The following is a 13877-nucleotide window of genomic DNA, read 5'->3' as shown; positions in this document are numbered from 1 at the left end:
ATGGGTGTGGCACACCAGCATGGCACATGTATACATATGTAACTAACCTGCACATTGTGCACATGTACTCTAAAACTTATAATAATAATAAAAAAAAATAAAAAAAGAGATAACTTTTTTAAACACAAAACCTTTATACCAGCAAGGAAATTATAAAAATATATATAAAGTATACTGAAGGATGTGATTTAAAGGCTGTCTGTATATATAGATGCATTTCACCTTATAAAGTACACATGCACATCAAAACACTTTCACTGAATATAGATGCCATTACATTCTCTTACTTAACATTACAAAGCAAATGGCAGGTTCATAAACATTGTTCTATTATGTATCAACTGAAAAAACATATATACACAAAAATATTTTGAAGACACATGGGAGTGGAATGTGCCTACATTTAGAGCAGAGCTTTTACAGGACCACCTGTCTCCAGCCAGCTCCCAGGGACCACTGAAAACAGCTGCTACCCTCAGAACGACAAGATGGTCTTGTTAATGATTTCACTGGACTCTCGAATCTCATCCTCCTTGATCACCAGCAGAGGTGAAACCTGATGATGTCACCATGGGTAGGCTTGGCCAGAAGTCCATAATCTCGAAGTCATAGACACACCTCCCAAGCATTACAGTCTCTGGTTTCTTTAATAACAATAGCATTTAATAATTATTTTCCTCCCGGGCACAGTGGCTCACGCCTGTAATCCCAACACTTTGGGAGGCTGAGGTGGGTGGATCGCCTGAGGTGGGTGGATCGCCTGAGGTCAGGAGTGTGAGACCAGCCTGGCCAACATGGTGAAACCCCGTCTCCACTAAAAATACAAAAATTAGCCGGGCATAGTGGCGTGTGCCTGTAATCCCAGCTACTCATAAGGCTGAGGCAGGAGAATTGCTTGAACCCAGGAGGCAGAGGTTGCAGTGAGCCAAGATTGCACCATTGCACTCCATCCTGGGCAACCAGAGTGAACCTCTGACTCAAATAATAATAATAATAATAATAATAATAATAATAATAATAATAATAATAATTCTGTTCGTCTTATGGCGGTTACAACATCAGAAGGTAGCTTCATGGGTTCACTTCTCAAGATAATACCCATTTTTTTTCTGCATTTTCAGCAAGATTTTCTTCTTCTAAAACCTCAAGGGCTGCGATGGTCACTCAGCAGCCTAGTGGATTGCCACTGTATGTGGACCCATGTTCCTCTGGCTTAATGGTCAGCATTATGCCATCGTCCCGCAGCACTGCAGACACAGAGTATCAACCCCCAGAAAGGGCCTTTCCAAGGAGGACTATATGAGGTCTGACATTTTCATGATCAACAGCCAGCCATCTACCAGTTCTGGCCAATCCTATCTGTATTTCATCAGCAATGAACAGAACCAAGCTGGGAGCATGAGATGGGAGGAGGGTAAGTTAAAATACCACAAAGCTCACTGTTCTTATGGAGACTCAGCTGGTCTCTCTCTCTCTCTTTCTTTCTTTCTTTTTTTTTTTCAGTCTTGCTCTGTCGCCCAAGCTGGAGTGCAGTGGTGTGATCTCAGCTCAATGCAACCTCCACTTCCCAGGTTCAAATCATTGAGTGAGCCCAGGAGGTCAAGACCAACCTGGGAAACATAGCAAAAGGCAGGGTGGTGCATGCCTGTAGTCCCAAGGCCGAGGCGGGAGAATCACTTGAGTCCCGGAGGTAGAGACCAGCCTGGACAACATAGAGAAACTGTCTCTAATAGAAAAATTAAAAATATTAGTGGGGGCGGGGTGTTGTGAGCCTGTAGTCTCCAGGCCGAGGCGGGACGGTTGCTTGAGCCTAGGAGGTCGAGGCCAGCCTGGCCAACACAGCGAAACCCCATTTCTACTAACAAGAACAACAAAAAAATAGCGTGGGCGGGGTGGCTCACTCCTGTAGTTTTGAGGCCAAGGTGGGAGGATTGCTTAAGCCCAGGAGTTTGATACCAGCCTGATCAACATAGCGAAAGCCTGCCTCTCCTAAAAAAAAATGAAAATAAAAAAATAAATAAAATAAAAATGAGCAGGGCAGAATGGCACATGCCTATAGTCCTGAGGCCGAGGTGGAAGCATCATCTGAGCCTAAGAGATTGAGGCCAGCCAGGGCAACATATCGAAACCCGGTTTCTACTAAAACGAAACAAAACAAAACAAAAAATAGCTTGGGCAGGGTGGTGCATGGCTGTAGTCCTGAGGCGGGAGGATCCCTTGAGCCCAGGAGCTTGATGCCAGCCTGGCCAACATAGGGAAACATGGTTTCTACTAAAAAAAAAAAAAAAAAAAATGCGTAGGCAGGGTGGTGCATGCCTGTAGTCTCGAGGCCGTGGCGGAAGGATCCCTTGAGCCCAGGACGATGAGACCAGCCTGGCCAACATAGCAAAACCTGGTTTCTACTTAAAAAAAAAAAAAAAAAAAAAAGCGTGGGCAGGGTGGTGAATGCCTGTAGTCTCGAGGCCGAGGTGGGAGGATCGCTTGAGCCCAGGACGTCAAGACCAGCCTGGCCAACACAGTGAAACCTTCTCTATTAAAAAATCAAAAAATAAAAAATATTAGTGGGGGTGGCGTGGTTCGCACCTGTAGTCCCGAGACTGAGGCGGGAGGATTGGCCAAGGCAGATGTAACCAATATCACAATCACATCCCATAAGTAAATACATTTTCCTCTCTCCAGGGCTACAGGTAAAGGATGGTAATTGTGCGCACCATACTTAGATTCCCTTCCAAAAATGTAAGCAGAGGTTGGAGGGCCTTGGACTGTTTTTTCAGTGGCAACAGATATAGAAGCCACTGAAGAATGAACTCCACGACTAAGTATAGCAAACCTCCACAAATATGCTAGTTTGGAAAACGTGTCTTTCAAGTAGAAAAATCACAGATTGACTATTTTTTTCTTCCCACAGTTCAGACTAGAATCTAGATTTTTAACCCAAGATCCAGGAACTGTCTTCAGAAAGATCAAAATCTGACGGCTCTTGAGGACCACCCACTTTTTCGCAGTGGCGACAAAGTGTGGCTGGAGGAGGAGACATTATTCTGCAATGTCACTGCCCAAGGATGATGGACCAATCAGGGCAGTTAGTGAACTCCATCTGGCCAATTAGAAGTCAGAGCAGTAGGCGGAACAAGTGAAGCGGATGTGGCTTCTACCAGTCCAGGCTCCAGGGACAGAACCTTCTCAAAGTGGGGGTGGAGGCTCTAATTTTCCCGCCTAAAACATCCCCTGGGATTGGCTACTTTAAGTTCAGAGTACGCATGCTCTGACTTTCTCTCTCTTTCGATTCTTCCATACTCAGAGTACACACGGTCTGATTTTCTCTTTCGATTCTTCCAGAATCAGAGTAAGCATACACTGATTTTCTTTTCCCGTTCTTCCTACCCCTCCCCTCCTCCGCGGGGCATTTGCTATCTAGTTTTAATAAGGAGTGTATATGAGGCAGGCCGCCATCTTAAATCTTTCCTGTCAGTTTCTAACCGCCATCTCAAATCTTTCCTGTCAGTTTCTAACTTTTTCAGGTATGGGATTTTTCCTAGGAACTCTGTAGTAACTTAAGAAATTTGGGCTGGGCGTGGTGGCTTACACTTGTAATCCCTGCACTTTTGGAAGCCACAGCTGGTGGATCGCCTGAACCCAAGAGGCCGAGGTTGCAGTGAGCCATGATCACGCCAGTGCACTCCCGACTGGGCAACAGAGCGAGACCCTGTCTGAAAAAAAAAAAAAGCTCACTCAAATCTTTCCTCCTGGGCTCAAGTGATCCTCTCGCCTAGGCCTTGGGACTACAGGCACGCACCACCCCGCTTCTGCTAAATTTTGTTTGTTTGTTTGTTTTAGTAGAGATGGTTTTGCTACGTTTGTGAGCCTGGTCTCAAGCTCCTGGGCTAAGGCGATCCGCCCACCTTGGCCTTCCAAAGTGCTGGGATGGTACAGGCCTGCTCCACCAACCCCAACTAACTTTTTGTATATTTTGTAGATGGGGGTTTTGCTGTGTTTCCCAGCCTGGTCTCGACCTCCTGGGCTCAAGCGACCTGCACGCCTCGGCCTCCCAAAATGCTGGGATTACAGGCGTGAGCCACTGTGCCTGGCTGATTGCTGCAACTTGAAATGCCCCACATTCTCTCTAAGTGATGGTGGGCTCTTGTAGTCTCAGAAATTCTAGCTCTCTTCCTTCTAATAATTTACAAATCACCCAGTAATAGCCTCTGAACACGTTTATATTAGCGATACACATTTCTCTTCAACAGAACAGAACCCCCCATCCCTCTGCCTGATCAGATCCGTCAACAAAGAGATCACGTTATCTCTGGGACTAACTTCCCTTACTTTATTTATTGAGTGGGGGTGTCAGCATGCCCCCACTGAATAAAATTACACAATCATGTCCATGCCTCCCCAACAAGGGTCTGTACATCTTTCAGGGTAAGCTTAGATCCAGGGAAACTACTAACAACATTAGCCAACCCCCTCCCAAAGACTCAAGGCTGCTTTGCCCATAGGAAACCTGTCATCCCCTATCAGTACTTCTCCCAGAGACCCCTGGTTCCCTGTTTTCATCTGATTTCTCCCCATGTCCTTACTCAGGGAGAGATAAGCCCCGGATGGAGAAATGCAGCACCTGATTCCAGGTGACTGAGTGTGGCCGGCCTTCACTGATTTCTCCCTCCACAAGACCAAAGGTCCTGCAGCTGGAAAGTCTCAATCTGTTTCTCTTGCAGGTCAGGCTACTCCCGGTGCTATGAATGGAGATGACACCTTTGCAAAGAGATCCACGGTTGGTGCTCAAATACCAGAGAAGATACAAAAGGTGAGGCGACGTGGAGGGAGCAGAGTAGTGGCCCAGGGGACAGTGTGGGGTGACCAGGTTTCTGAGGAGGGGAGGACAGAGATACTGGAAACAAGGAGCAGGGTCTCGGGGGAGATCTGGACCCTTGGGAGCCTCCCACCCTCGCTCTGTCATCACCTAGCACCCCTGGCGACAAGTCTGTGACCGTGCACTACATTTGGTGACTCTCAGTGCATTCTGGAAGGTGGGAAGAGAGCCAGCCAGCAGCATTAAAGCCCTACTGTGTGGCAGGGGAGAAGCTAGGGAAGGTCCCCATGTTCTGTCAGTTAGCCATGACATCAACCAGGAAGGACTATCATCCCCACTTCCCAGATCCAGCACACAGGAAGCGGCTCCAGCTGAATGGCAGACATGCCTAGCTGAGTACTGCCAGAATTCCTTTTTTTTTTTCCTAGGCCTTCGATGGTATTGCCAAATACTTCTCTAAGGAAGAGTGGGAAAAGATGAAAGCCTCGGAGAAAATCGTCTATGTGTATATGAAGAGAAAGTATGAGGCCATGACTAAACTAGGTAACAGAAAGTTCTAGGTACAGACAAGTCTGGGGACACATGAGCATCCCTTTTCCTGCTTTGGCTACTTCTTAGGCTGCAGAAAGTACCTCACATTTTCCTTTTGTGCAGGGAAAAATCGCAAAGCAGCTTCTGTGTTTTCTGCTCTTCTGTATCCTGTCAGGGCTGAGGGCAGGGACTGGCCACAGTGGAGCTCGTACCTGGATCCTGCACGTTTCTCTCCCTTAGGCTTCTGTTCTGATGAGCCCAACTGTCTCTGTGGCATCCTGGCAACCCCTCTACCCCCACCCCACACACACCCACCCTACCTTCTCTCGGCTTTTCCCTTTTTTTTTTTTTTTTTGAGTCAGTCTCTGTCACCTAGGCTAGAGGGCAGTAGTGCAATCATAGCTTACTGCAGCCTTGAATTCCTGGCCTCAAGCAGTCCTCCAGCCTCAGCCTCCCAAAGTGTTGGTACTACAGACATGAGCCACCATACCAGGCCCAAGCTTGTCTCTTAAGGAATAAACATTTTGCTTCTTTCTAGGTTTCAAGGCCACCCTCCCACCTTTCATGCATAATAAACGGACGGCAGACTTCCAGGGGAATGATTTTGATAATGACCCTAACTGTGGGAATGAGGGTGAGTAGATGGGAAGGGGCTGGAAAGGGTCTCCCCAAGCCCAATTGCTTTTCAGCTCAGCTACCTGGGAAAGATCCTCAGGCATTTGTTACCTCATACACATCAGGGCTGAGTGAAAAAAAAATTGGATGCAGAAAGTTAACTATGGAGGTCATTCATATAAAATTTTAAAACTTGCAAAAGAAGAATATATATTTTTATGGATAATAAGTAAATGGTAAATGTATACAAACATGAATGTGAATAAAAAGCCATCAAATTAAGGTGACTGGCTGTAAGTGGGGGAGGGAGGGAGGGCAGGGATTGCTGAGTGCTGCACACACAGCTTCAGCTGTGACTTGTCGATAGTGTGTTTTGTTTGTTTTTGTTTTTGAGATGGAGTTTCACTCTTCTCGGCCAGGCTGGAGTGCAATAAGGCAATCTCAGCTCACTCCAACTTTCACCTCCTGGGTTCAAGTGATTCTCCTGCCTCAGCCTCCGGAGTAGCTGGGGTTACAGGCACGTGCCCCCACACTCAGCTCATTTTTTAATTTATGGTAGAGACAGGGTTTCACCATGTTGGCCAGGCTGGTCTCAAACTTCCTGACCTCAGGTGATCCACCCGCCTCAGCCTCCCAAAGTACTGGGATTACAAGTGTGAGCTACCCCGCCTGGCCTGTTTGCAGTATTTCTAATATACTGAATAAATAAATCAGACCTAACATAGCTGTGGAGTAATATTGAGATCCGACTGGACTCAATATTATTCCCCATACTTTTCTGTGTGTTTGAAATTTCTTTTTTAAATGACATGTTGTTCTTCCTAAGCACTGTTAATGAATCAAAGGACAGTTAAGAAAATGTTACAAGTGAGAAAAAAAAAAGAAAGTGTTAAAACTGTAGATCCACCAAAAACTTCCAGAGGTTGTTTCATTAACAGCATGTAGGTATTGGATAGGTATCTTAGGAGTGAGGGTAATGAACACATTATGTAATAAAGATCGCGGTTTCTCTGTATTTTATCAAAACCAAATAGTCTTCTCATTCCCAAAGAACCCCGATTCTCCGTGATGAGCTTGGAAGAGAGTTTGAAAGAGTGATCCCTTATCCATCACACAGCTTTCCCACTTGTCAGAGAGCAGAGATAACATAGGGTGAAAAAAAGACAGGTTGTTGGGTAGAGATCTTTGTGCATTTCAGGAATATAAAGGGGTCATATGTGTTTACTTGCTCTTCTACTCTGACAATATAATTATAAGACAAGGTCAGAATGTCCAAACCGTCTCCAATAGACCTATTACTCCCCAACTAAACAGGCCAGATTCTACAATCTCCCACAGTCACTATAAGAGATCTGAAAAGCCAGTGCTTGAGTATCTGCCAAGTTTTTGACGTTAAAGGAGTGTCTTTATACTGAAAATATTTCAGAGCCACTGGACTAAATCATCAATGGTTCATCACACATTTAACAGCTTAATTCACATACCATAAGATTCACCCATTGGAAGTGTACAATGATTTTCGGTTGTTGCACATCTTGAGTGGATACAGTTCAGATTCCTAACCAATCAATTTAATTATTTGGGAAAAAGTAGAAGATATGTAAAGGAATAAGATGAGACTGTGATGAGGTTTAGTCCCCATGTGATAAACCATGAGATGGAAAATTCTGAATTGATGCCACAGATAAATGCATCAACCATGACTAAACATAATTCAGAAGCAAATCTGAAATAACTCCTCAACAATGAGTGGACTCATAACCCTCTGTTGCAGAATACCCTGATGTGACAGAAGTCTCTCTAGAGTTTGGAAACCTTTACCAACAATGAAAAATTCTGATGTATTCTCTTGCAGTTGAACGTCCTCAGATGACTTTCGGCAGGCTCCAGGGAATCTTCCCGAAGGTGAGTATCTCTCAAATCTAAAGGACCAGAGAACCTTTGTCCCTCCACGGATGTGAACACTGGTAAGAGTGGGAGAATATCAAAAATGTCCTCACTGCCTTCTTCTCCCCATGTCTATCACAACACCAGATGTAGCACCGACGGCTTGATAGTACCAACAGTTGTGATTGTTAATACCTCTTTTGTTTTCATAGTGATGCCAGATACTATTTCAAGCAGTTCACATGGATTAATTTATTTAATCCTTAAGAAGACATTGTTTCTATTATCTCCGAATAATAATGAGTCAAACACTTTAGTTTTCATCCGTATGAAAGCCATGTGACTTGACACAAATCTTCTAAGTTCTCTGAGCTCCAGATTCCTGGTTCATGAAATGGAAGCAAAGAATCATAGTTATCAGCAACATAATAATAAAATGAGGCTATCAGGGTACAGAGATATTAAAGAATTTTCCTGGGGCGCAGTGGCAGTGGTAGTCTAATCCAGAGCTCCAAGCTATTTAAAGCTCATTCACGTTTGCATTTGTTTATGAAGTTCAGATGTTGCTCACTAGGGCTTCACCCCATAGGGCCTACTGGTGCTTCCATTGAGACACCCACTCTCACAACAGGAAGGACCAACTGGCCTCTGATCTGTTACTGGGGCCACTTGCATGGCTTAGGAATCGCTTTGATTGCTGGCCCCTCCCTACTGTGAGCTCCTTGAGTGCCTTGTCTGCACCTGGGGCATCTGAGAAGCCCCAGTCCCAGCCCAGGGGATCCCTCGGAGGCCCCTGAATGAGTGATCCCACAAGTGCAGATTCAACTCTGGTTTGGAGGGTAAAGGGATCTGGGAGTTGGGTTGCCAGTGTGGAGACTGAATTCAAAGAAGGATTGTGAAAGTTATTAATTGTTATTATTACTACATTTAAAGAGTGTTTACAAGCTCAGAGAGGACTTTCCTGTAGCCTATTTTACATGTATGGTTCACTATTTCATAAGGGAGGAAGCTGAATTAAAAGTAGCTTAAGGGCCGGGCGCGGTGGCTCACGACAGTAATCCCAGCACTTTGGGAGGCTGAGGCGGGCAGATCACGAGGTCAAGAGATCAAGACCATTCTGGCCAACATGGTGAAACGTCGTCTCTACTAAAAATACAAAACTTAGTGGGGTGTGGTAGTGCCTGCCTGTAGTCCCAGATACTCTGGAGGCTAAGGAAGGAGAATCGCTTAAACGCGGGAGTCAGATGTTGCCTTGAGCCGATATCCTGCTACGGCTCCCCAGTCTGCTGACACAGCGAGACTCCGTCTCAAAAAAAAAAGAAAAAAAAAGAAAAAAAAAAAGTAGCTTAAGATTGTTGGTGAGTGACTCATCCCAATGCAACCAGAATTGGTATGGGTACCACCTCACTTAATTCCACATTCAATTGGTGCCTTGGTAGGATAGTACGTCATATCTGGTACTGCTTTGTTTGCTGCCTAAAAAAAAAAAAAAAAAAAAAAAAAAAAGAAAAAAAAAGTAGTTTAAGATTGTTGGTGAGTGACACATCCCAATGCAACCAGAATTGGTATGGGTACCACCTCACTTAATTCCACATTCAATTGGTGCCTTGGTAGGGTAGTACATCATATCTGGTACTGCTTTGTTTGCTGCCTAGATTAATTTCAGCAAACCATTTATTTCCCTCTCCCTTCCTTGTATTCATCTCCCCACACCATCTTTCCCAGCAGTGTTTTGTCGCCTCCCTATGTTTTTACATTTACTCTCCCAGCAGCTGTCTACAAGCTTATATGGGATCCCTTGTATTTTACAGAACCTGTTCCCTCTGTAGACCTTGTGAATTATTAGAATGCTACTCTTCTCCAAATCATCTGTATATCACAGTCTCAATTACATGGAGATTTTTGCTGTTTGCAAGAATGTCAGTCCTAAAAGAGTGGGAAGATAAGCATTCTATCCCTGGAAACCATATTCACTTAGGCCATTCCTTTCCCTTCTAACCTCCCCTCCCAGGTTTCTCCTAATTTAGGCATGTGTAACTCTCCCAACGTTGTTGAGAACATTGAATAAGCTAATGCATGTGAAGACCCTTTGTAAGCTCTAAAGCACTATAGAAATGTCACTGATACTATTTATCTGTGACCTTCACATTATAAAGATCATGCCCAAGAAGCCAGCAGAGGAAGGAAATGTTTCGAAGGAAGTGCCAGAAGCATCTGGCCCACAAAACGATGGGAAACAGCTGTGCTCCCCGGGAAAACCAACTACCTCTGGGAAGATTAACACGATATCTGGTAAGACGAAGCAAGTCAGGATCAATCCCTCTGGCTTCCTTGGCGATGTTCAGGTGTGTGGACTGGGTGTGTGGCATTGATCCCAGATAACCCTGGGTCCAGGCTGGGCTGAGGAGCTCGCCCAGCTTCAGATGAGATGTTAGACATGACTTCCAGAGACAGACTTGATTTGTCACCCATAGAAAAAACCACGTGTCTTGGGCAAGTCTTTCAGATTTTCTCAGCTCCAGATTCCTAGTCCATAAGATGGAAATAAAGAATAAATTGTTTGGAGGCATTAAATTTAATCTAGAAGGCCTGTTGACGTGAAAGGTGCTCAAGCAATTCTATCTGTGATTACCTGGGATCATATCTTACTCAGCTCAATGCCTGTTACCCAATACAGGTGTACTTCAGAGATATTGCAGGTTCTGTTCCAGACCACTGCAATAAAGTGAGTCACACACATTTTTTTTTGTTTTGCAGTGCATAAAAACATTACATTTACACTATACTGCAGTGTACTAAGTGTGCAATAGCGTTATGTCTAAAAATGTATATACCTTAATTTTAAAATAATTCATTTTAAAAAATGCTAACAATCTTCTGAGCCTTCAGTGAGTCACACTCTTTTTGCTGGTGGAGGGTCTTGCCTCGGTGTTGATGGCTGCTGGCTGATCAAGGTGGTGGTTGCTGAAGATTGGAGTGGCTGTGGCAGTTTCTTAAAAGAACGCAACAATGAAATTTGCCACATCGATTAGCTCTCCCTTTCATGAGGGATTTCTCTGTAGTATGTGATGCTATTGGATAGCATTTTACCCACAGTAGAACTTCTTTCAAAGTTGAAATCAATCCTCTCTAGCTATGAAAGTCCTAGACGACATCTCCTTCCAATAGAAGGCTATTTTATCTACATTGAAAATCTGTTGTTTCGTGTAGCCACCTTCATCAGTGATCTTAGCTAGATCTCCCAGATACTTGCTGCAGCTTCTCCATCAGGGTTTGCTGCTTCACCTTGCACTTTTATGTTATGGAAACGGCATCATTCCTTAAACCTCATGAACCAACCTCTGCTAGCTTCATACGTTTCTCCTGCAGCTTCTTCACCTCCCTCAGCTTTCATGGACTGGAAGAGAGTTTGGGTGTTGCTCTGAATTAGACTTTGGCTTAAGGGAATGTTGTGGCTGGTTTCATGTTTTATCCTGACCACTCAAACTTCCTCTATTTGAGCAGTAAGGTAGTTTTGCTTTCTTATTCGTGTGTTCACTGGAGTATTAGTATTATTATTTCCTTCAAGAACTTTTCCTTTGCATTATATACTATTATTTCCTTCAAGAACTTTTCCTTTGCATTCACAGCTTGGCTGTTTGGTGCAAGAGTCTGAGCTTTCATCCTGTCTTGGCTTTCAGCATGCTTCCTCACTAAGCTTAGCCATTTCCAGCTTGTGATTTAAAGTGAGAGACATGGGACTCTTTCTTTCATTTGAACACTTAACGGCCATTGTAAGGTTGTTAATAATCCTCATTTCAGTATTGCTGTGTCTCAGGAAATAGGGAGGTCCAAGAAAAGGAAGAGAGACGCGGAACAGCTCATCGGTGGAGCAGTCAGAACACATACAACATTGGTCGATTAAGTTTGTCAACTTCTATGGGTGCAGTTCATGGTACCCCAAAAATAATTACAGCAGGGTGACTATAGTCAATAATAACTTAATTGTACATTAAAAAAACTAAAAGAGTGTAAATGGATTGTTTGTAAGGCAAGGATAAATGCTTGAGGATGGATACCCTGTTTTCCATGATGTGATTATTACGCATTGCATGCCTGTATCAAAGCATCTCATGTACCCCATAAAAATATACACCCACTTTGTACCTACAAAATAAAGAACAGAAATTATTTTAAAACACTAAAAAACAATAAAAACAATTATAGTAATAATATCAAAGCTCACTGATCACAGATCACTATAACAGATATAATAATAATGGAAAAGTGTAAAATTGGTGAGAATTTCCAAAAAAAAAATTGCAGCATCTGCGAAGCAGTATGAACATGAGGTGCAACAAAACAAGGTATGCCTGTATGGCCTTAACAAATACGTGCTGGATGAAAGGAGGTATGGGTGAATGTTCCCGTAAGTGAAGAGGTTGGGAATCTAAGCCTGAGAAGGGAAGGAGCCAGAAGCTAAAACTTTAATTGGCATTTGGCCTATATTGGTGTGGGTCTAAGGTCTCAGCCTCTCTAAGCCAGAGAATGTGAAAAACTGGATAAAGAAGGCCCATGGGCACTTGGGAGGAAGCAGGCATCTCCTTTTTTTGAGTAAACAGAGCCTAACACTCTGCAACCTACCCAACCCTCACTTTGCAACTATTCTCCATCATAGGACCCAAAAGGGGGAAACATGCCTGGACCCACAGACTGCGTGAGAGAAAGCAGCTGGTGATTTATGAAGAGATCAGCGATCCTGAGGAAGATGACGAGTAACTCAGTAAGAGAACCTTCGGCTCATCCCCCACATCCCTGCAGATGTGCTATTCTGTTATGATACTGGTATCCTATCTGTCACTTGCTCCCCAAATCATTCCCTTCTTACAATTTTCTAGTGTACAGCATTGAGGCTGAATGATGAGATTTCCCATGCTCTTTCTACTCCCTGCCCTGTATATCCAGGGATCCTCCCTACCCAGGATGCTGTGCGTTCCCAAACCCCAGGTCAGCCCTGATATGCGGGCCACACCTTCCTCTAGCCTAGGAATTGATAACCCAGGCAAGGAAGTCACTGTGGCATGAACAGAGGGTTCATTTTGAGGAACCGTGGAAAGCGTGTCCAGGTCCTGAGGTAGGGCAGAATCGGAGTGTGCAGGGTCTGCAGGTCAGGAGGAGTTGAGATTGAGTTGTCACAGGGTGGGAACTCACTGCCACTTACCTTTCTTCTCTCTTCTTGCCTCAGCCTCAGGGGTATGACACATGCCCATGATGAGAAGCAGAACGTGGTGACCTTTCACGAACATGGGCATGGCTGCGGACCCCTCGTCATCAGGTGTATAGCAAGTGTTCACAACAGTGAAAAGTTGAGCGTCATTTTTCTTAGTGTGAAAAGAGTTCGAAGTTAGCATTTATGCTGTATTTTCTTACACTGTGTCATTCTGTTAGATATTAACGTTTTCATTGATGAGCAAGACATGCTTAATGCATATTTCGGTTTGTGTATCCATGCACCTACCTCAGAAAACAAGTATTGTCAGGTATCTCTGCATAGAACAGCACTACCCTCCTCTCTCCCCAGATGTGACTACTGAGGGCCGTTCTGAGTGTTTAATTTCAGATTTTTTCCTCTGCATTTACACACACACACAAACCACACCACACACACACACACACACACACACACACACCCCAAGTACCAGTATAAGCATCTCCAATCTGCTTTTCTCCATTGCCATGCGTCCTGGTCAAGCCCCCCTCATTCTGTTTCCTGTTCAGCATGTACTCCCCTCATCCGATTCCCCTGTATCAGTTACTGATAGTTAATAAACTTTTGCAAACGTTCCCCAGTTGTTTGCTCCTCTCATTATTGTGCACACAGCTCTGTGCACGTGTGTGAATATTTCTTTAGGAAAGATTCTTAGAAGTGGAATTGCTGTGTCAAGGGAGTCATTTATTCAACAAAACCCTAATGAGTGCGTCCTCGTGCTGAGCGCTGTTCTAGGTGCTGGAGAGACATCAGGAAACAAGGCAGACAGAAGTTCCTGACCCC

General features: G+C 44.3%; 1 protein-coding gene and 1 pseudogene across 1 annotated transcript; one reads left to right on the top strand and one right to left on the bottom strand.

Annotated features, from left to right (window-relative positions):
* Positions 1-475: 475 nt before the first annotated feature.
* LOC129024070 (ornithine aminotransferase, mitochondrial-like) lies at positions 476-3295 on the bottom strand (annotated as a pseudogene).
* Positions 3296-3436: 141 nt separating this feature from the next.
* Positions 3437-13670, top strand: LOC129024374 (protein SSX3). Its single transcript, XM_054471377.1, has 8 exons — positions 3437-3521; positions 4719-4807; positions 5242-5356; positions 5883-5978; positions 7815-7864; positions 10003-10138; positions 12504-12608; positions 13071-13670. Exons 1-7 carry the CDS (start codon positions 3437-3439, stop codon positions 12602-12604), a joined length of 672 nt encoding a protein of 223 aa, XP_054327352.1. The 3' UTR covers positions 12605-12608; positions 13071-13670.
* Positions 13671-13877: the final 207 nt, after the last annotated feature.

This window comes from Pongo pygmaeus, chromosome X, assembly GCF_028885625.2.
Source record: "Pongo pygmaeus isolate AG05252 chromosome X, NHGRI_mPonPyg2-v2.0_pri, whole genome shotgun sequence".
NCBI classification, from domain to species: Eukaryota; Metazoa; Chordata; class Mammalia; order Primates; family Hominidae; genus Pongo; species Pongo pygmaeus.
Note: the sequence above shows the minus strand (reverse complement) of the source record. Positions and strands in the feature narration are given on the sequence as shown.

Coding starts and splice junctions, on each gene's coding strand:
- LOC129024374 (XM_054471377.1), top strand. CDS start 3,437: ATGAGGCAGGCCGCCATCTTAAATCTTTCCTGTCAGTTTCTAACCGCC. Junction 5,357..5,882: donor TGAGGCCATGACTAAACTAG/GTAACAGAAAGT, acceptor GCTTCTTTCTAG/GTTTCAAGGCCACCCTCCCA. Junction 7,865..10,002: donor TCCAGGGAATCTTCCCGAAG/GTGAGTATCTCT, acceptor CACATTATAAAG/ATCATGCCCAAGAAGCCAGC.